The following is a 24,707-nucleotide window of genomic DNA, read 5'->3' as shown; positions in this document are numbered from 1 at the left end:
ATACCTTTTCGCATGCATCGTTCAACCCATCCGAGCTCCATTCACACGCCAACACACTTATCGGCGATGATTGAGGCAATTGCATCGTTATCTGAGACTGCACTGAAAAGCCATTAATTTGCCACCTTCCATCAGGCAACAGGTGGATTCCCGTATGGTTTTCCTCCGCGGCCCGTTCTTTTTTAGCCACCCACCACCTTACGTACGTTCCATGCGAGGAAGCCCCATTTCCCGACCCGACAACTGACATCTGACAATGATGGATTAGTTTATCAGAGCGGGTCAGGACATTCATTTGCTCTTTGTTTCGCAGTTCATCGCAGAACCCACACACTCGCCCCCCTTGGGGACTAATAACTTTATCCATCATCAGAACGAAATATAATAGAGTAATTTTCTATGTGACGCGCCAGGATAATTGGCTGGACTTGGAGTCGGCCCCGAACTCGGACTCGGACTCGGACTCGAACTCGGACTTGACCATATGTCGCTGCACTTGCAATCAGATATATTGTGGCAGGAGGTGTGGATGTGGATGTGGATGTGGATGTGGATGGCGGGACCGGGGTCACCAGAAGAATGGGCAAATCACATAAATTACTTTATGATGGCGCTTGGGCCATGAATCTGGTGAGAGAGGGAAAACTTTCTTTCAGCCTGGCACATGTGGTCACGAAAAGGAACAAAATATATAAAAAATATAAGAGTTGTATAAAAAAGGAGTGGCAACTTCCAGACCGCCACAAGGAAGCAACAAAAGTCATTTCGAAGTTATTACCCCGCTCCCCAAACCATTCTGCAGTATTAAAGCCTGGTCAGTCAGTTTCCATTTGTTTGTCGCTTCATGAAAATGAAAAAAAAACACATACAGCAAAGAAGGCGAGAAAACAAAAGTTTTCCTTCTTTTGCCCTACGAACTTTTGCCAGCTTCGCTCTGCGATAAAGTTTCTGCCTTCTATTTTATTTTGCGGACAATTTTTATTCGTAACTCGCCATCCTGAGAATATTTGTCTGCTTCCTTTTTGCAGCCGAAAATAAAGTTCTCCATTCGAAGAGGAAAAACGTAATTTCAAAAATTTCATATAAAATTTAAGTTTGTTTTGTTTTCCCTGCGAGCGCAATATGCAAATGATTAAATTGGAAATGACTTAACTCTGCACCGAGCACTTGGCAATAAATTGGATTGAGGTGTTTAATAAATACCCTAAAAAAAACATACATTTGAAATAACATTCAATGAAATCTATCTTAATTGTCGTACAAAAATTTCTTGTAATGAGGGAGCCATTTGAGAAGCAAGATAATGTGGAACCCAATCCAGAAGATGGTAAGAACTGAGGTCAGGTCCCTTTTCTTACATTTTCTTAAATTATTACGCTTTTAGATAAGAGCAATAATATTGTTGAACAAATAGCAGTGTTCCTGTCATGGACTTTTGTGTTAATTTTGCTTCCTTTCTCGCTGTTTTGTTGTCTGAGTATAGCCTATGAGTTCCATAGACTTGTAATATTCCGATTGGGTCGTATTAGGTAAACCTAATCCCTACTTAGAAGTATGATCTGTAATAGGAATTCCATTTTCAGGAGTTGCTTAGGACCTGGCCTAGTTTTTACGCTTCCCTGCATCGATTCGTTTGATACAGTGGACATTCGCACCGATGTGGTTAATGTGCATCCCCAGGATATGCTCACCAACGACTCGGTGACGATCAAAGTGAACGCAGTCGTGTTCTACTGCATCTACCATCCAATCAACTCGATCATCAAGGTGGACGATGCCAAGGATGCCACCGAAAGGATCTGCCAGGTCACCCTGCGCAACATTGTGGGCTCGAAGAGACTCCACGAACTTCTGGCATCCAGGCAGCAACTTTCCCGGGAAATCCAGCAGGCAGTCGCAAGGATCACAGAACGTTGGGGCGTGCGAGTGGAGCGAGTGGACCTGTACGCTAATCCTTGACATTTAAGTGATCTCCACTTTTTGATACCCCTTCCGCAGCATGGAGATATCCTTGCCAAGTAGTCTGGCACGATCATTGGCCAGCGAGGCGGAGGCGACCAGGGAGGCCAGGGCCAAGATCATTTTGGCAGAAGGAGAAGCCAAAGCCTCGAAGGCCTTGAAAGAATGCTCTGATGTGATGTCGGACAACCAAATTACCCTACAAGTGATGACTAATACCACACTTGCTTTCGAAAATCACAGTCTTGACTCTTTCTATCCAACTTAGCTAAGGCATCTGCAGATTCTCTGTTCTATGGCCAAGGAACGTCGGACTAATGTGCTTTTTCCCATCCCTTTGGAAGTTATGGAACCTTTTATGGGTGGAAAGGACTCGTCGGAAACAGCACAAGATGATGATGACCGCAGGGATAGCGATGACGAATATGATTATTTACATTTATTTTCCCCAAAAGTATACATCACGGGACCTCCTCCGGATTTCTTGAATGATGCCCAAACAGATAGCACAACTAAAAGTCCCCAAGAAGCAACAACCACGGAGAATGCAGACGAATCCAAGCCGCCGCTTTCGTGGCTGTGGCCACCATTCTTCAGACCCTCGAGAGCTGCCAATAATGGCGAACAACCATCCAGCAGTCGGAGAGCTCCTCCAGAAAGTGGTCAACCGTCGCCCAGATCCAATCGAGCTGATGATGGAATCGAACCCTATCCACTTCTGGCCCAGCAGCCAGCCCGCTCGAGATCTCCTGCTACTAAGCCTTCTTCCATACCGAATCCTCCGCTTCCTAATCCTCCCTCACTGCCTCCAGTGCCGTCTCACCCGCAGCTTCCTCCCATTCCTCCACATCCAACTCTACCCCCCCTCCCGGAACGTCCCATGCCACCCCCCAAACCCACTTCGCCTTTATCAGAAAAAGATCCAAAAGTTCCAAGGGCCGACAAAAAATAATACTTTTAAGATTGCAATCTACAAAGCTTTTATATAAAATTTACTTATTGTCATACTTGCTTAAGACAGATTGTAAATAAAAAGAGAAGAAAAAAAAAACAAAGTAAAGAATATTTTCCAGGGTTTATCAAAAAGTTCAACACAATTAACGCGTCATGAATTTTATTTCATTGTGAGACCCACCAATTTTTTAGCTCCCCACTACGTAAAATACATTGCTTTGTGAAAATGTCAATCCTTAAAGAAGTATGCGGTGGACCTGAGCCAAAATGGAAGTCAGATGAGAGCATCCACAAGCTACCGGAAGCTAAACTAATCTCATCCCTGGAATGCATTCAACTGAAGCGTGAGCTGGAATCCGAGAGTCAGGATGAGTTCGAGGTTAGTCCCATGATCCTGTGCCTTATGCTGACCTTTTTGCTTTTCCTGATCGGGTTCTGGATCTGGTTAATTTCGAGAAGCTGCCTCTTTTCGCAACCCGAGCAGGTTGAGAAAAACACCATGGATAAAGGTCGAATTTCTGGAGGTTCAACTCCAAGATACAGAAGCCACAAGATTCGTTGCTTTGATGAAGTGGCTGACTGGGATGGCAATCCATTGAACTACAGCGGTTCCAAGCAGGGTATTTTGAAGGCTAGCTACTGTCATCTAATGGATTTGAACAGAAAATCGCCTGTTTCCGTTTCTCCGGGTTTGGAAACGGAGTACGAATCATCACACAAAGGGACCGAATCTTTACCAAGAACTGATGAGAAGGAAACGGATATTTCCACCAGTCAGGCTTTGGCCGGATCACCCCTATCCTTCTGCAGTCCAAAAAGAAAATACCGGATCAAGTGGTCTAAGTTTATTAGGCGCAATCGAAAAAATCAGTCCGAAACTGAAAGCCCGCAATGACTAGTTGTTGGAAAAAGAAGTTCACATTGCCTTTAATTCAATTAAAAATTTCATTTACAGAAATGCAGCTTTTGACTAAAACTTTGCGTTGATTGAAATAAAGATGTATTAATATAACAACAGCAAGCTAAGGAAAAAATGATTTATAAGGATTAAAATATATGCACATTTCCAGATTCTATATTCGCCAGAGTTAAAAGAATGAATCCAGCGTGCAGACTGAACCTGGAGAGTAAGGAATGCCAGGAGTGGATGAACGAGGTGTGTGCCCACTGCGCCCACCTGCTGCCCGGCGTGGAGGAGGCGGAGCTCTGGGACAAGTGGTGGTCGGACGATCTGCCCGCTCCTTTTAAGCCTCGAGTGGATCTAATGTCCGCCTACGACTGCCACAAGCTGCGCAAGGAAGTTGCCCACCAGGTGACGACTAGAGGAGATCAGGAATGGCTTGAGAACGAAGACATTCCGGTCACGTGGACCATCTGCCAGCTGATCCTGCTGCTCATGGTAATGGTTTCCGCACTGATCGCCATGGTGTGTGTCCTGAAAATCCTCTGCGATGGACTGCGTCGCTGGTCGGGCAGCATGAAGTCTGCTCCCACAAAAAAGAAGAAACCCGACGAGAAACCCCCGCCACCGCCGCCTCCTGTCGATGTGGAGACCCCGCCCCAAAAGGACTCCTGCAAGCCGGCCAAGCAGCCCAAGGCCTTCATCTCCTTCGGCCGGACCACCGACCCACGCACACGTTTCGGTCCGTACAAGCACCAGAAGCTGCTCCAGACCGCCTCCATTCCGGAATGCCAGCCGGCGGAGCACTAGCTCCCGCCCCGGGAGCAGCCCGTCGACCGGCAATCGGCGAAAAACAAATCGGCCACAAAATAACCGGCTAGGGAGCGCTGGCCAAAAAATCGAAAACAAATTCGAAGGCTGCCGGAGCTGTGCTCAATCGCGGATAAGATTTATGAAATGTGTTCCGCCCCGATTTGTTCTCTTTTTCCCGGTTCGCCTCTAGTCCTTGTCGGTTTCCTTTTTTATGTTGCCGCGCTGCACGAAACACAAAAACAAATAAATATTCAGACGTTGCCACCGTGGCTCTGAACATGGCTAAAAAGTCGAAACAAACTTGGATAACGTTGCATTTTGTATAATAATTAAATAATCAAAAGAAAAAATGTCCAATGAATATAGCACCTTGGTACATTTTTACTTCGTTACTTTTCAAACATGCCTAACCATCCTAATCAACTTAAAATTGAAAGTCTGTTCTTTGTTCCAACGCGAGCCCAGTGTGGACAAGAGGGATCGGGATCGGGATCGGGATACGGGCCCAAAACATGCATGTCCGTACATTTGGCCGGAATGACCCCAGAGAAGTGGCTGGCCAAGTGTTGTTCCTGGCAGCGTATCAACATTTTGCCTATAAATACGGCGGATGTCGTTAATCTCAAACACAAGCAATTTTTAAAAATGCATGGGGTATTGTGTATCTCACGGATGGGTGGCTGTAACGAAGGATGGTGATGGAAGTTTGGCGCTGAATGAGTGAGTGTCAGAGTGCATGGGATTGGCCATAAAAAAACAATTGAATTTAATTTCAATTGAATGCACACTCAAATCGAAATTGTAGCAAGCAATTTAGACAAAATGCACTTGTGTATATGTTATGTCTAAATGATTGTTCAAATTATGGCGGCCAGTTGAAATTTATATGCGATTTTCCGCCGCCGTCGCTACAGCAGTTGTATTTTTATTTATTTTTTGTATATATATTTAATGAATTTATTTGCGGATTGGGGATATGGAACTCGAATTCCGAATCGTATATATGCCGAGCTGGTGTGTCACAGCAGGCGTGGCACTTAAATCACGGCCGCAACTGTAGCAAAATTGAAAACTTTTACTATGCTGACTGTTTGTTTGGCCATTCGTTGGATTGTTTGTATGTTTGTTGGTCGGCACTTTTAATTCATTCGGTGCAGCTGCCGACCCAGAGGGGAAAAGTAAAATATAAATAGGGACGTCGACCCCCGGGTGACTTTGATTTATTTGTTGCTACCATCCCGCCATTCAATCGGAATTAAAAGTTTAACAGCTTTGCAATGCGCTTTAGTGCTTTAAAAACGCACTGATTGCTATTGACAAATTGATTTTCTTTCCTGTCCGACTGCCAATTTCAGTGCAATGCGATCTGATTCGATTCCATTCGATTCGATTCGATTTGGGTGCATTAACAAAGGCCACTGCGACATTATGACAGACTGTCGTCGTAAATCACCAGCCGCAGACCGCAAACGAGTTGAGGCTTCTGTTTTTGGTCGTGTCAACCCTTTCGAGCCTTTAATACGAGTATAACCAAACAATTTAAAAGGTGTGTGGGTGTGTGTGTTTGCAATAATTAAACTTTGCAGTGCATGCTATCCAGTCGAATACAATACAAGTATATACAAGTTCTTAAGTCAAATTAGAATTCAATTTGCTGCCGCTTGTCTAGCAAATTTATTTATCGAATCAATCGCCATTGATTGAGGCTCGTTCGCAAATTATTTACCCACATTGATTTGTCCCTTTGGGTTTGCTTTGAAACATTGCCACATTGTTTGGAACCAAACTGAGCTGAAACTGATGAAGCAATGTTCTTGATCCCCTGCTGCATACTTTGTGGCTCTGACCAAAGTCCAGGGTCCAGGGTCCAGTGTCCAGTGTCCAGTGTCCAGTGTATGGCTCCACTTCCTCCGCCATGTGGCATTCGTAAGCAGGAAGGCACACATCCATTTCACAGAGCGTCGACAGCTGGTGGTTTTGGGGGTCAGGGGTTAGGGCATTTGGTGGGTCGAATGCCTGGGCAGGCATATTAGAATTTGATAAATGTGCAGCACGGATACAGGACGAAATGCAGCTGGGCTATAGTTGCACTGGAAGAATATCCCGTGGCTAAAACCACATTGTTTGACTAAGGTTTTGTGTAAATTTGATTGCTTTCTGCTAGAAAAGAAGAAAATGTTTGCTAAATTAAACAAAAATAATGATGATTATTTGCTCGCTGATGGCACATGACTGTCTGTTTGCATACAAAACGTGGCAGGCATTCGTAATTTCAGCGCAGACTATAAAAAATAGTTCAAAATAAATTTCCACACTCACATGATTTAAGGTTTATGTATTCAGATAACTAAGGTGAAACAGTAATTCATTAATTCATTCATCTGTTTTTAAAAAATTTATCACCACAAAAATAAGAATACAATACCAGATGACATATGTCCTAAGAAAAATGAATATTTATGGAATCCAAACGTGATTTCGGCTGGTGTAATGCAGCCTGCTTTCCGGGCTGAACTTCATTCTTTACACGATTTAACTCGTTGATTTTGTGGCTTACACTCATTAAGCCAGCCTGGCCCTCCAATGGCATTGTTTGTATATGAGTTGAAAGGAGCATAGGGTGGAAAAAGCTGCTAACCGAGCCTGGACAATCACGAGAGCCTGATCCCTCTTACTTTGGCCATTTAAGCAAGCTGCACAACAACCGCTCTTTGTTTGATTGAGACTCGCACCGAGTTGGACTCGCATGCTGGGGTTGCTCATACGCCCCATAAGCCAACGCCATCAGAGACCGCACAACCAAACCCCTTCATCGGTAAAGATGTGGCCTGCATCTCGACGCTGATTTTTATTCTCGGTCTAGGAAGGACTCAAGGACTCAGGGACTCCAGGACTGCAGGACCCGCCCTCTTGATTTATTTCAATGCCCTTGCGCCAGCTGCAATCCACAGCAGGCCATTGTGCTGCGAAACTCACTTTTCAAGAACTCAAACAGGGCATTAAAGGCGATATGGAAAATATTAATATTATGGCCTGGTCAATAACCAGCGATTTCTTGGCCACAGCTTCGAAATTTATGATACTCACCATCGCTGATTTATTCCACCCACGGTTTGACCTCATTACACATTCAGGGGTCAGTCGCGCTGTTTTTAAGGATTACATCTACTATGTGGGCGGGCCTTCGGATTTGTGTACTAATTTTCTTTCAAGTTATTCTCGGCCTGCCATAAATGCTGCATAATTCAACGGCAGAGCTGCGCAGTATAAATTCAGATCGCATATTGTGCCAATCGAACAAACGAACAATTGGTGAATATGAATTTAAGATTCGATTGAATTTGAATTACATTTGGCCAGCCACTGAGGGTTTATGTGCGCACTTGAGCATAAGGTTCCAATTTAGCAAGACCCAATTTACCACACACCGAAATATAAATGAATTCGGATTAAACAAATATTTATGTTTTATTTGACTTGAAATATGGTGGCGGTTTCATGAAGTTTGAAGTTTCGGGTGTTAAATGCAATTAACCTAATCCATAACAAGCAACATCGAGTTTATCCATAATTTAAAATTCACTCTTTAATTGATTTACAGCATTTTGGATGGCACTCGAAGATGTCAACGAACCAACAAGTTCAAAGCAAAGGTGGCTTTGTGCAGTGCTAATTATTTAAACCTTTGATTGAATGAACTCACTTAAAATAATTGTTCATTAAATGGATATTATGCAAAGTCATGCGGCTTTTGTAAGCTTTAGGCTGTCATTATAAATCCATGCCAAACGCCAGCAGAGATGCGACCAGAGAGAATAATTAAACAATTTAATGATGGTTAATAACAAGTCTATGTGACAGCCCTTACCTCAATTGTGAGCTTCGGGGAGACAACCTTTTTGATTATGTGCAAATCAGTTTTCACAGCAAATTAGGCAGCCACACATTATAACTTTGACAGGCAGGTTCAACCCCCAAGGACGACCTCGACCGCAGATCCTGCGCCCCCTCCTCGTCGTCGGGCGAACCCTTTTACCGTAGAATTTCGTAGACAGTGGAAAGTTCGCCCCGAGGCTCTTAAAAGTACACATGTAGCATATGTATGAGGAGCATCAAAAGTTTTAAAGCATCTGCCGACGCAGGAGAACGGGGTAATCCTCAACCACCCAACCACTCAACCCCACAAAGTCCCTTACAAAAGTCACACAGAGGCCATTGTAAATGGAAAAAAATGGAAAAAAAATACTTTCGCGGCCACAAGAGCGTGAAAGAGCCAAGAAAATTCAAACAAAAGTGCAACCAACTTTTTGGGGGCAAAGGTTGTGGCTCACTTTTATTTCTGCTCAGCCCGTAGAAAAAGTTTCCCGTTTTTGTCATTGCTTTTTCCATTCGAAAGACATTTAAACACTTGCCATGTAATTTATCTGATGCCAGAAGAGTGGGTAATCAATAATAAAAGGATATGCAACATCAAAAAACCACGAAAAATTGAATTGAATTTCCAAAACAACCAAAATTGATAACACTTACCTCAAATAATTTTATAAATTGGTTATCATTTCGTTTTACATTAAAATTTCACTCAACATGTGTTTGTAAACTGGACCCTCATGTTATTCAAATTTCTAAATATATATGCATATTTTTAATGCATTTTCAAATGCATTCTTTGAAATCATTGAAATGTATGCTTCTGTTTGTTTTTCTGGGGAACCCGTGAACAACAAATTAATGCGGCTACTAATGTAAGCAAAGGTAGCAAATATTTATATTTATAAAAAATGTTCGCATGTTTATATATATGATATTTCATGCTGCATTAATTATTAGCATAATATGTTTACCCATTGTATGTTTGCCCTAAACACAAATTTAATTAGCAAACGAGGCTCTTTATATATATTTTTGACACTTGGTAATCTTTGGCCTTACAAAAGAAACATCGTCGCAAGTTGAGGTCCTGGTATTCTTACCCTGAGCAAATTCTCCGTTCTCATCTTAACCAGTGTCTTATGATGTAACCAACATCCTTTGACTGGGAATGGTTCGTTTCGAATTTCGCTTTTGCAACTGAGGAGTTCGTGGTATTACGTTTCTATCCATTCATTTCCATTCCCAAAATGGTTAATTTGAGGGGATTTTCGGGTCGACAAACTGTTGCATGCTGTTCCCACTGCTGCCTGCGCATGACTGTTCCCCATTTCCGTTCACTGTTAACCGCTTGGACCTACCAGAATTGTTCCCAGTTTTTAGAATCGAATATTTGAATTGTTCATATAAGTCTGATAAAAGTGTACAAAATTATTTATAATTAATGTTAGCTAAAATAATTTGCTTTATAGGATCCCATTAAGTTTAAAAATACACTTTAGGCTGCAATATTTGCTGAATTTATGATATTCTTACATTTCCCAACTTATTTAACTTACGACTTTCACCTAGAACACTTCATTTTATACGCAAATCTTGTTTTCATCACAAATCCTTGCGCTCCAAATTCAAGATGTAAATAGCTGCTTTGAAGAAGTTGAAATCGCTGTTGAGTAAGTAGGTCAAGTATTTCGATCATATAATATATATAATTGCCCCTGCCACTTAACTAATTAAATAAAGACATTTTTCTATGTGCGCTCACCTCAACCCACCTGCCGCCCACCTGGGCACACAAACGCATTCGTTGGCAGTGCCAATCGCACTTGGGGGTGGAGTGGCATGACCATGAATGCTGTGCCACCAATGACAATGAGATGAGAATGCCCTTGGGCTATGTTCATAGGAGAGATAGGTGGACGGAGCGATGGCGATGGCGATGGGGATGGCGATGGCGTTGGCGGGATCCTTACGTTGGAGGCGTTTAATCTCATTCATTTTGAATAAGACCGGCTCCAGCGTATTTAGCCTGAGTACTTGTGTCAACACACTTCAAGATGGTTTCAAATTAAAAGGCCGTGTAATATGCTCCTCAGTGAGGGACTGTTTTTGTTTTGGTTTCCCTTTATTTTTTCCCAGCTTCTAATGGTTTATGCCTAGACAACTGTCAATGGACTCCGGAGGCTGGGCATCGGGAGAAATTGCCTCCGGCTGACGTCAGCGACTTTTCGAGAACGAGAAAGTAATTAAAAAAGTTTAGCCGAACGGATTTTCAAAAAATCTCAAACTGCTTAGCCAGAGCAAATTCATGTTTCTCAACTGCAGAGAGAGAATTAGAGAAATTAACAAATTTTCTTAATTAGCCACTCAACTTTCAAATTGCTCAAATTATTTGAAATTATATTTAATTGTGCATATTCTGCTATTTTTGTAACGAACATAGTGATAGTATTGCCTTTAAATCGTTGATGTATACTGAAATTCTATTCAAAAAAAAAATATATATATATAAATTATCATAGCTATACAAAAACTTTTTTTATTATTTTTCAAATACTAGCCGAAAAAAAAACCTGTATTTGAAATGGTTCTAAAAAGAAATCGTATAAGGTAGAGGGGCCATATTTACATATACTATGTGTGCTTTCCCTTTAAGAGATATTAAAGGCGACTCTGCTAAAAGGGATTGGGGCATATTGACTTCACGCCGCCTGGAAATTGGCTACGTGACTTGACAATACGAAGAAATGACGACGACGAGCTCCACGGAGCTGATGATGATGGTTCTGTTGAGGACGATGCGAACAGCCGCATGAAATGCAAATTTGGAAACATTAACAGTGAGAGTGAAGAAGTGGGGAAAGCGGAGCGGGGTCAAGGAAAAAATGCCAAGGACGACGGAGGAAAGAAACAAGTTGTTGGCTTAATTTCGTCACAGCCAGCTTGTTTTCATTAACTGGCCATCGAGGAGCCTTCGACGTGGTTCTGCCGCTCGTTAGGCGTATGAGCAATCGATTAAGAATGATGGGCCGATGGATTTACATCTGCGGCAGAGAGCAATCAAAATTAAGCGTTTAGTCAGATGCGATGATACGGGGGCATCCCACTGAAGAAAATAGGAAAAAGATAGCTTGCTTGAAAGACGCATCCGATTTAAATAATGGACCTAATGTAACCAGATAAACAAGCACATAATACAAATTAGCAAAATTACATAAAAAGGTTTTTGAAAAAGCCGTGGATATGCTTGGCATTGGATACATACATATGCATAACCGTAATTGCGAAAGAATTAAAAGTTCAAGTGACATTGAGCAATAATTCTTAATCCTTTTCAATTCACGGAAAAAAGCTGAATGAAACCCCACCTGCTCGTATAACTGCCGCACGAACTTCGCCCCTTTATCCTTCGTTGCAATGCATGCCAAGTTGATTATTAAGTGCGTTCGCGAGTTGCTTCACTTAATGCCCCTTTCGGCTGCTTCGCACTCCTGCGGCATCCTTGCTGATCCTGCCACACTCTGACCCGTCTCTGTTCCACACGTGTGAGTGCGCCTGTCTGCAAATTTCTTTATTGCGCTTTTATTTATCTGCCGGTGCCAGTTTCAACTTCGTTTACCGCTTCAATTTATCGGCTCCATACAAGGAAGATTCACTGGTGGGTAATTGGAGTGCGTTTTTCCGTCTTTCAGTCGCAGCCTCAAAAGCCAGGATATATGCCACACGCAAAATGAAATAATTAATATGCCTAGTTAAGAACATCTCTCAGGAATAATCATTTTTAACGAGCCAAACGGCTTTATTTTATATTTTGTATAATTTAAATGTGGAGCAGATTAATAAGAAAGAATTGAATTAATTTAAATGAATAGTACAATCAACTAATGTGTGAATAAAATCAATAATATATTAAAAGATTGCCAGGAACTTAAATAGCTAGAAAACTGCGCCGGAAATCGATGTCACAAGAGTTGCGATACCGCCCAATCTTCCGACTGCTCATTTGCCGGAAACGACGCATGGCCTCATGGATCTCCGGTACACTGATTGGCTTGACCACCTCCATGCCGCGACCCTGTGTGACCTCCGGACAGACGTGCATCATAGCCGGACTGCCGCCGGCGGAGGTCACACGGCTGTAGGGCTCGGTCGCTCGGTTGTCCGAGTTCAGGCGCGTCAGGATCGAATAGTCGACAATGGCGGCAATGGTCTCATGCGCCAAATAGGCCAAAATGTTCATGGTGGGCGTGGGGATGCGTAGGTCCGCTGGCAGGTCCAGAAAGCGACGGAACTTGTTCTTGATCTTCTCCCCATGACGACAGTAGAAGGAAGTCTTGCGCGCCTCATTGAACTCCAGGTACTGCTGACCCGTAAGTATCTGCGAGATACGATCTGCACGAAATAATCTTCGCATGCGGTCCTCGTCGTGTAGCTCGTACACATCGATGGCCAGCTCCTCGTCCTCCTCCTGCTGCTCCAAGTCGTCCATGAAGTCCTGCGGCCTTCCCGTGCGGATACTAAGAAACCTTTTAAGTATGCGCATATCCTTGAGGTGCTTTCGCATCCGCGCTATCTTCACCGGATGGTTGCGCATCAGGAACTCAAAGTCGGCCTGTGATGGACATGGGTTCTGCTTCCGCCGCATGGCCACCAGCGAAGCCTCATTGAAGATGCCGCGCAGCTGCTGCTGCAGGATCTGCTCAACCAGCTTAATACTTGCCGTCCTGGGCTGATCGCTGTCGCCAAAGCTACGCATGATATCCGCAATCTCTGTGAGCAGTGAGACAGGTGCATCATCCGGAATCAGGACGTTGGCGACGTTGCTGCCGCTGGCGCCACCGGCCACATTCTGTCCAGCTAGGTTGACCTGCTGCGGCGAGGAATTCGTCGGTATGCCTCCGCTCTGCAGCAGAATCACCTGGCGCTGCTGCACATGCAGTGGCTTGATGTCCTCGGTGGTCTGCAGTTGCGGCGTACTGGGCGCCGAGGGCGGCGCAGGTCCAATCATTATCGGCGACGCTGCCATGTCGTTGGACCCCACACAAACCGAGTTCTGGCGCATTACTCGCTTGGCGTTGTAGTTCATTTTATTTACAAACAAAGTCACCACTGCAATCGCAACAGCTGATGTCAAGAGAATAGAGAAATCCCTTTGTGAAAGAGATGGACAATCGTAAGGGAGGAACGATAGTAACGATATATTGCGACGTCAGACTTTGCATCGGTAATATGTTAAATTAATTATCTGGTAACCAAAGCGAAGCATGTCCACGATATAGTCCATTTTATTGTACCGATAGAATAACAAATAGAAACACGTCACCACTACCTATTATTCACCTATTATTTTAAGTTCCTTACATGCAAAACAATCGGTTCAGCAAAATTCAGTTCGGAACCAGTAGTTCCACTTTAGTCTACGCACCACCATTTTTGTTTGCAGATGATAAGTAGTAAAGCAAAATACAACAAATCGGATTAAACAATTACCTTAAGATGTTCAACGGGATGGTGAGAACCATCCGCGACAGCGTCGTGGGCACCTATCCGTCCTGCCACGTGACCTCGCGGCTGGAGGAGCGCAGGGCCAAGCAGAGGGCAATGCGCCAGGAGCGCAGACGGAAACCGGACAAGCCAGACGACTTTGTCACCTATGAGGACTCCGGCAGCGACGAGGAGACGCCCCAGCAGCAGGAGGAGGTCCTGAACACATCATACAACTTGTGCGATTACCTCCGCAGCCGGGAGAGCGGACTCCGGGATGTGGGTATATGTTGTGTAGTCGCACCACTTGCATTGCTAATGTGAACTTTGGCCCATCTTCCTCTGCAGCGTCGCAGTGTCAATGTGGAGTATACCAGCCGCTATGTGCTTACCCACGACATGCTGCGCGAGACGCAGATCAGTCTGGGCTACATCAACAAGGTCTTCTGCTCCAAGTGGCTGAGCAGTCGACAAGTGGTTTTCGGGACCAAGTGCAACAAACTGCTCGTCTACGATGTCAACATGCGCCGCGTGGACGCCATACCCACGCTCTCCAATAGCCGGGCAAACCATCCTGAGGTCCAGGGTGGCTTGCACGCCATCGAGCTGTCGCCCAGCCGATCCTTCCTAGCCACCGGGGCGCGAAACTCATCCGACATCGCTGTATACCGATTGCCTACACTAGATCCTGTTTGCGTAGGCGAGGGTGGGCACCGCGAACTTATAATGGGCATGTGCTGGCTGGATGACCAGTTTCTTGTGTCCGGATCGAAAGACTCGCGCATGGCTCTGTGGCGCATCAACGAGGACCACATGGAGTTTCCAGATGGTGGGGAGGAATCATGTCCCACATTCGCCACGATCCACCCCCTTAGTGTTAAAGATGTTCGCACTGCCCAAAGGGTGAATTTATAAATGCAAATCAAATGGAAACATTTTATCAATATGATCCTTTACAGATTCGCTCTCTTTGCTTTAACAAGGAGTTTAAGGAGATCGCAGCTCTCTCGCTAAACGGATACATTCACATCTTTAATGCGGAAACCTTCAAGCAGACGCTCTCCCGAAAGCTGCCAAACTGCCAGGACAACGTGAGCATCGCCTACCACAGCGACGGCCTTTATGCCGTAGGATGCCGTTCCTATACCATCCTTTTGGACGCCCGAACCCTTCAAACCATTAAGAAGATCACATCTCGATACAGTGGCTGCGGCATACGGGCCACCTCTTTCGAGGGTAACCTGCTCACCGTTGGCACAGGCCTGGGCATGCTCCTGTTCTACGACATTCGCGCCGGAAAGTATTTGGAGAGCAGTGTAAATGCCTCGCGCACAGTCGCACTCAAGTGCAGCAAAGGAATTGTGGTAAGTGGTGGGGTTACAGTTTCTTATTGACCAATTGGCCAAACTATTTTGAACATTACAGTATCCGGAGGACGAGATGGATGGCTTCCAGCAGGTGAAGTATGTGCCCGCCATCTACACCCACTGCTATGATAGCACTAGGATGCGCCTGTTCGCTGCAGGAGGACCACTGCCGGCGACTTTGGTGGGCAACTATGCGGGCGTTTGGCAATAGATTAGCATAGGATGCGATCCGGGCTCACAATACTGATAGTATTTAAGTAGTTATTCGACTTGTGATCTTTAATCTTTTGGCGCATTTCGATTCAAATCGTTCACCTGCATATGTATTCCGCCAAGACAGATTTTTAATTTTACTTGATTACCCACTTATGGTTTAAACAAAATTTATGTTAGGTTTATGTTAATGATATTTTATATTGTGTGTGAACAATATACACCGTTTATAAGTGTACACGTATGCATAAATACCGATCCTATTTATATATAGTACATACAATACAAATAATGGAATACTAATTTATAGACAATGCAGCTGATTTATAGTCTGATCTATATGGTAATAGAATTTCAAATTAAAAAAACCATTGAAAAAAATTGTTTTTTAGGTATATGCTAAGGATGTTAATCTACAACGCGCATATTGACGATAGTGCTGTATAGGGCACTCAACACAATGGGTGTGGACAAATTGAAGAGTGTACAAAGTACTGTGTGCCAAACAGCAACAAGCAATTTCAAAATACATTGATATAAAAAAAGGAAATTGTACAAGATATACAGAATGAATGCTGTGCAACTGCCCAATTACTGGTGACTATCCACATCCAACAATACCAATAATTGTATTATCTATCCTACGATATTAACTAGTTGTTGTTATTGGGACTGCCTCCGCCGCTCCACGCAGTCAGAAATCCCGTCCAGCTGCGACTGCCATCTGGAGAAACTAAAAGAAACATACAGATATAAGAAAACAGTCATAGCTTTTTCTTTTCAGCTAGCAATTACCTTTCTGTCCCTTGGCCACACAGTTCAGCATATCCATTTCGTTGCGACTCAGGCGCAGAATGGTATTTAGCACGGGAACCAAGCGCTGACGCTCGTCAGCATTGTTTAGCGTAAGGAACTGCAAGTTAATAGAATAAATAAGTCATAACCGTGGAACAAGTCAGTGCTTTCTTGATCTCACCTTTAAGAAGACGTTCTTCAAGTACTCCGAGTTGTGCATGTGCTGTTCCCGTTCCTCAGAGCGCTCTTGGCGACGCAATTCTTCCTTGAGCATGTCGTTCATTTGGGTCAGTTTAGCCAAATCCTGTTCGTTTTCGGCCAGCAGAGAAGTCAAGTGCTTGACGCGACTTTCCTGGATATTTAGGCGTTCCTTTGTGGCCTGAAGCTGGGCACTTTGGACGGAAAAGTCTCCGCGTCCGGCCATTTCCGCTTCCTCGTCCTCCTGCTGAGAAACGCTGCGTCCGAAATTAGAAATGGTAGTTACAGTATCGCTGGTTATTTGGTTCATTGATGTGTTGAGCAGCTCGTCCAGCGGCATAAAGTCGTGGGAGCGTCTCGAGGCAGTGGATATCTTCCGCTGAGCAGCTAGTTGCGCCAGAGAGACTTCGCCAACATGGCCATCCAAGCCTGTTTCATGGTCCATGAGCAAGTAATCGATCTTTGCCTGCTCTGGACTGGGGTCCACGCTCGCGGCGGATGCAGTGCTATGCTGTGAAACGTTTGCTTGCATCTTCTGCGCTTCCTCCAGCTGGATCTGCATCTGCTTTAATTGCAACTGGTGCCCGGCGTCCAGCTCATCAACTTGTTGGCGATGCTGCTGCATCAGATCGTGTTGGAATTGCAACTGGCGTTTGTTTTCTAACGACAGCAGGTCGTTTTGCTGACGCAATTCGTCAACTAACGATAGAAGCTCTTTGCTACGCTTTTGCAGATCAGTGTTATCCTGTCGCAATTCCTCAATTTGACTATCCAGCTGGGCCAGGCGGGCAGCTCTTCCATCGTTGCTAGCTCGCAGGCTGCGTTCACTCTCTCTAAGCGCAACTAACTCTTCTTCCAACTCTTGTTCGCGGTTGGAACCCTTACTTTGGTTTTTGCGCAACACAGACTGTGCCTTCAATTTGTATTCGGTGTACTCAACTCGAAGATCTTCCTGAGCTCGTTCCGCATTTCGAAGCGCCGTCTCCAATCGCTTTTGCTCCGCCAAGTGCATTTCCAGCTCCTCGGTTCGGCTAAGTAGTTGTTGAGTGGACGTGCTTAGCCTAGATTCGTATTGTTGAGCGCTCTCCGCCAGCTGGAGATGCAATTGCTCCGCCTCAAGCTTAGCCTGCTCAACCCCCTGTTCCAAATCCTTTTTCTGAGTGAGCGCCTGTTGCTTGCTGTGAACAGCGTCCTTGACCTGGACCTGCAGGCGATCAATTTGCTCCTTTAGCTGTAGGGAATGGGCCGCCTCTCCGTTTTTGGCCTCCTCTAGGATGGCTATCTCCTTGCGCAGCTGGACGATGGTGTTTTCCTTGCTGGCCAGTGATTCCCTAACGGCATCTAATTCGCTAGATTTAGCTGCTAGCTTCGCACTAACTTCGGTAAGGGATTTTTCGGCTGCTTCGATCTCCAAACTAAGGACACTGGAGTGCTTTATTTTCTCCTTGGACTTTAGCTTCTGGTTCTCAGCTCGAGCAGCATTAAGATCCTGTTGCAGTTGGACCTGTGCCAACTTGACCGCCTCCAACTCCTCCTTTAAAGCCCCACTCTGTTCCATTTCATTCAGCTGCTGCGTCTGCTCCTGGAGTTTCTTTTTCAGCTTAGCAGCTATGGCTCTGAGCTTATGGTACTTCTCCTCGTAGCCCTCGTCCAGTTCACGCAGGCGGCTCAGTTCCTCTGCTCGTGATATTGTGGATGTCGATAGAACATCACTCTGGGCATCAGCATTTGCCTTTTCCAATTCCTCAACACGACTCTGGAGTTGTTTGATCTTCTGTAACTTCTCTTGCGCCGCCTGCTGACTGTTAGATAGTTGAACCTCCAAGTCGCGTTGTCGCTTGACCTCCGCTTCGTGCTGCTCTTGAAGGCGTGAAATGGCGTCACCGCGTCCCTTCAGCGCCTCATTCAATTCCCGCATCTCCGTCAGCAACTCCCCGTGCTCTTGCTCCTTGAGGTGGAATCGCGTGAGCAAATCCTCGTTGTGTTGACGCAGTTCTATGCAGATGGCATCTAGATCCTGCAACTTCGTCTGCTGATTAACGCGCTCCTTTTTAATGATGTTGACCAGATTATCCATTCGATCAAGGTTAGTCTGGATAAAGCTTATATTGATGTTCCTGGACTGATTTTCGGTCTTTTCCTGCTCTATCGCCATTATTTTTTCCTTGTCAATTCTTTGCTCCTTCTTGACAATGGCTGCCAGCCGTTCGATAGCGGTTACCTTCTTAAGTATGCTCTCCACGTTCAAATTGCTCTGTGTCTGCTTCACTATTTTGACTAGTCGATCCATTTCCTCAACTTTTTGCAGCAATCGCTTGCGGTCATATCCAGTGTCAATTGTGGGATGTTTATTGTCTGACCTTGCGTTGGTCAGCTTCAGCTTTTCATTCTCGGCCTGTAGGGCAGCCATCTTTGCGCATAACAGCTGCGAAGCTTTGATGATCTCCACCTGCCATTTGGAAACGGAGGCGGCATACTCGTGCTGCGTTTCCAATAGCACGCACTTGCACTCCTTAAGATTCTTCAGCTTGCGATGTACGTCAATGAAGCGGTCCTTAAGAGAATTGAACTTTTTGCGCTGCTCAGAGTTTAGTTCCTTAATGCTCTGGTACTTTTGCTGCAGCTGCCTCGACTCTTCTTCCATCGTGGCCACTTGCTGGCGAAGATTGTCGTTTTCCGCCTCCGTCTCCTTAATTTTGGCTATGTCCACTTCCAATAGTTCCAGATTCTTGCGTTGCTCGTTACCCAGAGCATTGACCTGTTGCATAGCCTTCTCCATGCGATCCACATCGGCAAGGAGGGCATCGTTTTCATCGCTCAGTCGTCCAAGCTGGCGCTTTAGACTCTCGTTCTCGATCTCGAATTGCGTTAGACGGTCGGCATCCTCCTTGGTCTTTCGCTTCAGAGTATTCACTTGCTCGGTGAGGATGAGGTTCTTATCGGTAAAGTCCTGGACCATTTCCTGCATGGCTGGCAGGGTGCTCTGCTTCTCCGCCGCCCGTTTTAGGGCCTCCTTGAGTCGGTGATTTTCCTCGGTGAGTTCTAAAAGAGAGTGGCTTACATTATTCTAGAAAATTCCCTGCAACGTTCCATCTAACTTACCATCTTTCGCCTGCTTGGCTTTTTTTGCAATGTTGAGCAGGCCCTTGTATTTGCTGATGATTTCATCTTTGCTCAGGGCCTCGATCGGATTCGAGTTCTTCTGCTAATGCGAATAACAAGATGAGACGTCATCATCAATTCTGGTTACACTTTTCCACTGACCTGGGTTTCTCTCGGTGATGCGGTTTCCATTTTACTTGCTATTTGCGGGTCCTTGCCTTAGTTCATACCGGGGGGCTGTCCTATTAGAGAGCGACCCAGATTACTTACACAGATTATTTGGAAATGTTTTCAGATTCCTAATCAATGCGAGTAAAGAAACACTCCAGAAATACTAACAGCTGACAGGGCTGTCATCGTCGCAAAATTAGTGATGAGCGCCTTTTCGTGAGAAGGTGACGCAAGCACAGATATATGAATAATTAAAATCATAAAGATTAATCTTAAATAATAATACATGAAATCTACTCAAAATTTGTTCCAATCAATATTACAGTTTTATATTCCTATTTATGTTCATAGAGCAATAAACAAAATATGTGTTCCATTACTATTTATTAATGCCCCTTTTCAACTATCGATCACCCTCAACTATCGATTACGGTATCGCTGGCCACTCACCACTAGCTGCGCAGTGCAAACAACATTTGGCATCTCTACTGTTTATCATTTTTCTTCATCCGCTGAAGTGATGGATTTGAGTGATAATAGCCAACTGGAGGATCAGTACTTTGTTTACAAGCATGATCAGCTATTCGGCGAGAGTTTCCCCCTGTTCAAGGAGATCCGCAGAATGGGCAAGCTGTGCGATGTCACCCTAAAGGTTGGTGGTCAGACTGGGGCATTCAATCACCCGCAGCTCAGAGATACGGTCATTATCTAGCGTCTAAATATAAAACGCCATTCGAATTGCAGGTTGAAGATCAGACCTTCTCCGCGCACCGCGTTGTGCTGGCGGCCACCATCCCGTACTTCTATGCGATGTTCACCAACAACATGGCAGAGAGCCGGATCAAGGAGATCACCATGAAGGAGAGCGCCATAGAGCCGAGTGCCCTGGAGAGTCTCATCAACTATGTTTACAGCGGCCAAGTGCGCATTGACAACCAGAATGTGCAGAGCCTGATGGTGGGCGCCAGCTTCCTGCAATTGTCCAACGTCCGGGACGCCTGTGCCAGTTTCCTGATCTCCCGCTTCCATCCGCACAATGTCCTGGGAATCCGCACCTTCGCCGACTCCATGATCTGTCGTCAGCTAATCGACGCTGCCGACAAGTACATTGATCAAAACTTTGCCAAAGTCTCGCAGTCGGAGGAGTTTCTCGCCCTGGACTGCGAACAACTGCTGGAGCTGATGCGCCGGGACGAACTCAACGTACGCACCGAGGAGGTCATCTTCGAGGCCTGCATGAAGTGGGTCAAGTACGCAGAAGACAAGCGCTCTGAGCTGTTTCCCCAGGTTCTGGCTGCCGTTCGTTTGCCATTGCTCTCGCCGCAGTTCCTGGCGGATCGTGTGGCACGCGAGGAGCTCATCCGATCCTCGCACCAATGCCGTGATCTCCTAGACGAGGCCAAGGACTTTCACCTCATGCCCGAACGCAGGGGACTGCTGCAGAGCTTTCGCACGCGCCAGAGGTCCGGTGAGTTCTTTACCGGGCAAATATACGCCGTGGGAGGACTGGCCAGCACTGGGGAATCTGTGAGCACGGTGGAGATATACGATCCGCTCACCAAGAAATGGAAAATGGGCGAACAAATGTCAATGATGAGGTAGGTGTGCGAGGATGGTTTATTTTTGTTCTGTCCCATACTAATTGCGAAATTTTCAACAGATCTCGCGTGGGTGTGGCCGTTCTCAATGGCAAGCTGTACGCCTTTGGTGGATTCAATGGTACCGAACGTCTGTCCACCGTTGAGGTATACGACCCGCGCAAAAACAAGTGGTCCCAAGGCTGTGCCATGCTCTGCAAACGCAGCGCCGTGGGCGTGGCCGCATTGGATGACTGTATCTATGTGTGCGGCGGCTACGACGGCGTCACCTCGCTCAATACCGTTGAAGTTTACTATCCCAAGTCTAATACTTGGAAGACTGTGAGTCAATACATATTCTATTTTTCCCAGAAGGGAAATAAAACTGATCCAAATTCAATTTCACTACTCCAAGGTTGCGCAAATGATGAAATATCGTTCAGCTGGTGGAGTTACCCAATTAAACGGCTACGTCTACGCCCTTGGCGGTCATGATGGGTTGTCTATATTCGATTCGGTAGAGCGGTACGACCAGAACGAAGACGTCTGGGTGAAGATGTCGCCCATGCTGAATCGTCGCTGTAGACTGGGCGTGGCCACGCTGAACGGGAAGATTTACGTGTGCGGCGGCTACTGCGGCAACTCATTCCTTCGATCCGTAGAGTGCTACGACCCCCAGACGGACACCTGGAAGCTGGTGACACCCATGAATTGCAAGCGCTCGCGGGTGGCTCTGGCCGCCAACATGGGCAAACTGTGGGCCATCGGCGGCTATGATGGCGAGTCAAATTTGTCCACAGTCGAGGTGTACGATCCGGAGACCGATAAATGGACATTTATGCCGCCTATGTGCGCACACAGTGGCGGCGTCGGAGCCGGCGTCATACGGATCGAGTAACCCGATCGGTTGGTCTGCCAAATCTGTTTCTCTAGCCACTCTCGTCTAAGGTAATTTATGCGTATTGAATCGATATAGTGTAGCCTAGATATGTTGAGTGTATCCAAGCTTTAGCGGCACTTCTTGCGGCCGCCTCGTGTGCAACTCAGCTCAGCTCCTCCAGCTCTTTTTTTTATTAATCTCTCATATTAATATCCGCGGACATTGCAACTTTGATTGGGTTACAAATCTTTTTAGATTGAGACGTCAATGGAGTGTCACTCTCTGCCAGCAGGCAATTCACCTAGCTCGGAGCTCGACCCTGTTCCATCTTGAAGATTTTCATGTTTGTAGCATTGCCATGTTGCTAATATTTGAGGAGTTTTCGGTTGTGTGGATAGATGCTGCACAGCGCAAAACTAGCCGTGTATTTTTTCTGCTGCAAACCTGTTAAAATAGTTATTAACGTTGTCTTACATCCAGTTCTTAAGGTCTTGTACAGCTTCAATTCCCTTGATTCTCCTGAATATTTCAGAATATCTCTTATATCCATCATTGGTCAATCCATCGCTTCCTGCAGCTTGTTCGATGTATTTGACTGGTGCCAGTCCATACAAATTCGCATGCAATGGACAGGACCCGTGCAAAAGCCCTAAGCTCCTCTGGGATATCTTCAGCTCCTTCCACCCTGCTCCTACAGATGACCAGTGAAAGAATATCCAAGGAAAGAATACTGTTTCCATAGGCATTATTTAACCCAAACAAAGCGTCCGAACATGGAGGAATTGACTTGATTGTGTAGTTGGGATCTGATTGCTCATACGAGCTCCCATTAACGAGATGCAATTTGTTTTTGGGAAGAAACTTATCAATGAAAAGTTTATCATTCCAATTATCAAGTTCAGCCCCATCAGATGGGCCTTGGATATAAATTTTCAGAGATCTTGGATATAAATTTTGCGTAGTCAGCATCTGAAACAGACCGGCTACTAAATATTTAGCTGGAAGAATGATGTTTCAATTTTTTGTTAGATAATCTATGAATGCAACAAAAAAGTAGATTGCCAAGTTTTTGAGTACACTTAGTAATGAATATTTCAAAATGAACGGTATGTCAAGAGTTGTTAGCGTCTAATGCAATGATTATCAGATGAAACAATTAGAAATTTGAATATAGAATTATTAATGATAAAAGTTTTAATATAATGATAGGATATTTAAATTTATAATTTAAAAAATCGTAAGCTTAGAAAATTACACCAAAGTAATGAATGTATAGATAAATTAAAGCAAAATTGTTCATGTATTACTCACGGTTCTTTAGTGTTTGTCATTCCAGTTATATAATTGTTTAGTTTCTACGCCTAGCCTTAAATACTCACTACAAATGTAATCCTCCAAATAAAAACATGTTTAATGCATGTTATGTGAAAATTAATGCTATGTTTTTTGCTGCAAAACGGGTAAGTTAGCTAAAAGTACAATGTATATTATATTATATTTTATGTACATATATCTTATATTAAACATTTTACGCCAACTTCATGTCATATTTTATTTAATTTCATTTAATACTATTACTTTTTCAGCCATCACCCTTGTCATTAGTAATCTTGAAATGGTTTAGAAGGATGTTAAAGTTTAGTAATTTCTTCACAGTAAAGGGACTATCAACCTTTGCGCATCGTATAAATCAATTGTGTTTCGACGATCCATATGGGCGGCGGATACGTTTTATTTGCACAATAATAAATGGTTGACAAATAACAAAGCAATCTGAGCGACAAAAAAGGCGAATATGGCGAGGGCAGCGCAAAAAGTTGATGGTCAAAACACAGACCTTCAAGGTAATGCGATTGTTTATTGGCTATAAAATATTTCCCATTTTAATTGGAAGTGATTAAGTATTATTATACAAATTTCAATGTTGAAGTGATCAAATTGCTCATAGTAGGTTATAAAATGTACTATTTTTTTTTTTTGACGGGGTTTAGGTACATAGTATTTTGAAAAAAATAATTGTTAATTAAGTATCCATTATTTGCTTCCTACTTTTTAGCGAATAAGTGTACCCACCCTCGTTGTGTCTCAGTTGGGCGTGCGGAGTATCTCTTCCCTTAATATTTGTAAACCTCCCACGCGCGGAATGCAATTTTAAATTCAATTTGCACCACCTGCTCAAAGTGCAGCGGCAGCAGAACCAATTCGGAGCAACAGGTGGCCATAGAGGCTAACGAAACCGAAAACCAAAATCAATTTGCCGTCTATCACTGACCCATAAAATGCCATACGCAATGCAAAGGGCCATAATCCAATCAACCGCAAACTTAACGTCCATATTCCGCAGCTATCGGCTGGTTCCGGCGATGGAGCACCTTATCTCGGATCCGCTGCGATCCACTATGGTCCTGTTCCCAATTGCCAAT

General features: G+C 44.7%; 7 protein-coding genes across 9 annotated transcripts; 5 read left to right on the top strand and 2 right to left on the bottom strand.

Annotated features, from left to right (window-relative positions):
- The first annotated feature begins 1,275 nt into the window (after positions 1-1,275).
- LOC6553873 (band 7 protein AGAP004871) lies at positions 1,276-2,911 on the top strand. The gene is made up of 5 exons (XM_001980436.1): positions 1,276-1,327; positions 1,385-1,529; positions 1,584-1,943; positions 1,999-2,164; positions 2,228-2,911. The coding sequence occupies exons 1-5, from the start codon at positions 1,276-1,278 to the stop codon at positions 2,909-2,911; spliced, it is 1,407 nt and encodes a 468-aa protein (XP_001980472.1).
- Positions 2,912-3,069: 158 nt separating this feature from the next.
- LOC6553874 lies at positions 3,070-3,808 on the top strand. The gene has a single exon (XM_001980437.3). The coding sequence runs from the start codon at positions 3,140-3,142 to the stop codon at positions 3,806-3,808; it is 669 nt and encodes a 222-aa protein (XP_001980473.1). The 5' UTR covers positions 3,070-3,139.
- Positions 3,809-4,009: 201 nt separating this feature from the next.
- LOC6553835 lies at positions 4,010-4,624 on the top strand. Its single transcript, XM_001980438.3, has one exon. It carries the CDS (start codon positions 4,010-4,012, stop codon positions 4,622-4,624), a length of 615 nt encoding a protein of 204 aa, XP_001980474.1.
- A 7,662-nt stretch (positions 4,625-12,286) lies between these two features.
- On the bottom strand, positions 12,287-13,675 carry LOC6553836 (transcription initiation protein SPT3 homolog). The gene has a single exon (XM_001980439.3). The coding sequence runs from the start codon at positions 13,581-13,583 to the stop codon at positions 12,426-12,428; it is 1,158 nt and encodes a 385-aa protein (XP_001980475.1). The 5' UTR covers positions 13,584-13,675; the 3' UTR covers positions 12,287-12,425.
- Positions 13,676-13,857: 182 nt separating this feature from the next.
- LOC6553837 (DDB1- and CUL4-associated factor 12) lies at positions 13,858-15,862 on the top strand. Its single transcript, XM_001980440.3, has 4 exons — positions 13,858-14,260; positions 14,330-14,884; positions 14,941-15,345; positions 15,407-15,862. The coding sequence occupies exons 1-4, from the start codon at positions 13,994-13,996 to the stop codon at positions 15,557-15,559; spliced, it is 1,380 nt and encodes a 459-aa protein (XP_001980476.1). The 5' UTR covers positions 13,858-13,993; the 3' UTR covers positions 15,560-15,862.
- Positions 15,738-20,025, bottom strand: LOC6553838 (GRIP and coiled-coil domain-containing protein 2). 2 transcript variants are annotated; one of them, XM_026977966.1, is made up of 5 exons: positions 19,819-20,025; positions 19,657-19,759; positions 16,538-19,596; positions 16,357-16,474; positions 15,738-16,294 (listed from the first exon to the last, which is right to left on the bottom strand). In XM_026977966.1, the coding sequence occupies exons 1-5, from the start codon at positions 19,846-19,848 to the stop codon at positions 16,215-16,217; spliced, it is 3,390 nt and encodes a 1,129-aa protein (XP_026833767.1). In that variant the 5' UTR covers positions 19,849-20,025; the 3' UTR covers positions 15,738-16,214. The 2 variants fall into 2 exon arrangements, with proteins under 2 accessions (XP_026833767.1, XP_001980477.1); XM_001980441.3 differs by having other exon boundaries at positions 19,657-19,756.
- Positions 20,026-20,273: 248 nt separating this feature from the next.
- Positions 20,274-23,719, top strand: LOC6553839 (kelch-like protein 18). 2 transcript variants are annotated; one of them, XR_003408368.1, is made up of 5 exons: positions 20,274-20,479; positions 20,572-21,425; positions 21,488-21,746; positions 21,820-22,352; positions 22,817-23,719. XR_003408368.1 is itself a non-coding variant. In XM_001980442.3 (4 exons), exons 1-4 carry the CDS (start codon positions 20,348-20,350, stop codon positions 22,300-22,302), a joined length of 1,728 nt encoding a protein of 575 aa, XP_001980478.1. In that variant the 5' UTR covers positions 20,274-20,347; the 3' UTR covers positions 22,303-23,719. The 2 variants fall into 2 exon arrangements, 1 of the variants encoding a protein (XP_001980478.1); XM_001980442.3 differs by having other exon boundaries at positions 21,820-23,719.
- The last annotated feature ends 988 nt before the right edge of the window (positions 23,720-24,707 follow it).

This window comes from Drosophila erecta, unplaced genomic scaffold (assembly GCF_003286155.1).
Source record: "Drosophila erecta strain 14021-0224.00,06,07 unplaced genomic scaffold, DereRS2 tig00000000-arrow-pilon, whole genome shotgun sequence".
Taxonomy (NCBI): Eukaryota; Metazoa; Arthropoda; class Insecta; order Diptera; family Drosophilidae; genus Drosophila; species Drosophila erecta.
The sequence above is the reverse complement of the archived record's forward strand: the minus strand, read 5'-3'. Positions and strand labels throughout refer to the sequence as shown.

What these genes read in the sequence shown, in the direction of transcription:
- LOC6553873 (XM_001980436.1), top strand. Translation starts at nt 1,276, where the DNA reads ATGAGGGAGCCATTTGAGAAGCAAGATAATGTGGAACCCAATCCAGAA. An exon ending in CGAGTGGAGCGAGTGGACCT is followed by an intron (nt 1,944 to 1,998) that starts GTACGCTAATCC and finishes CCCCTTCCGCAG; the next exon opens with CATGGAGATATCCTTGCCAA. An exon ending in ACAACCAAATTACCCTACAA is followed by an intron (nt 2,165 to 2,227) that starts GTGATGACTAAT and finishes TATCCAACTTAG; the next exon opens with CTAAGGCATCTGCAGATTCT.
- LOC6553874 (XM_001980437.3), top strand. Translation starts at nt 3,140, where the DNA reads ATGTCAATCCTTAAAGAAGTATGCGGTGGACCTGAGCCAAAATGGAAG.
- LOC6553835 (XM_001980438.3), top strand. Translation starts at nt 4,010, where the DNA reads ATGAATCCAGCGTGCAGACTGAACCTGGAGAGTAAGGAATGCCAGGAG.
- LOC6553836 (XM_001980439.3), bottom strand. Translation starts at nt 13,583, where the DNA reads ATGAACTACAACGCCAAGCGAGTAATGCGCCAGAACTCGGTTTGTGTG.
- LOC6553837 (XM_001980440.3), top strand. Translation starts at nt 13,994, where the DNA reads ATGTTCAACGGGATGGTGAGAACCATCCGCGACAGCGTCGTGGGCACC. An exon ending in ATGTTCGCACTGCCCAAAGG is followed by an intron (nt 14,885 to 14,940) that starts GTGAATTTATAA and finishes GATCCTTTACAG; the next exon opens with ATTCGCTCTCTTTGCTTTAA. An exon ending in AGTGCAGCAAAGGAATTGTG is followed by an intron (nt 15,346 to 15,406) that starts GTAAGTGGTGGG and finishes TGAACATTACAG; the next exon opens with TATCCGGAGGACGAGATGGA.
- LOC6553838 (XM_026977966.1), bottom strand. Translation starts at nt 19,848, where the DNA reads ATGGAAACCGCATCACCGAGAGAAACCCAG. An exon ending in CATCACCGAGAGAAACCCAG is followed by an intron (nt 19,760 to 19,818) that starts GTCAGTGGAAAA and finishes TATTCGCATTAG; the next exon opens with CAGAAGAACTCGAATCCGAT. An exon ending in AGCCAAGCAGGCGAAAGATG is followed by an intron (nt 19,597 to 19,656) that starts GTAAGTTAGATG and finishes ACTCTCTTTTAG; the next exon opens with AACTCACCGAGGAAAATCAC.
- LOC6553839 (XM_001980442.3), top strand. Translation starts at nt 20,348, where the DNA reads ATGGATTTGAGTGATAATAGCCAACTGGAGGATCAGTACTTTGTTTAC. An exon ending in GAACAAATGTCAATGATGAG is followed by an intron (nt 21,426 to 21,487) that starts GTAGGTGTGCGA and finishes AATTTTCAACAG; the next exon opens with ATCTCGCGTGGGTGTGGCCG. An exon ending in AGTCTAATACTTGGAAGACT is followed by an intron (nt 21,747 to 21,819) that starts GTGAGTCAATAC and finishes CACTACTCCAAG; the next exon opens with GTTGCGCAAATGATGAAATA.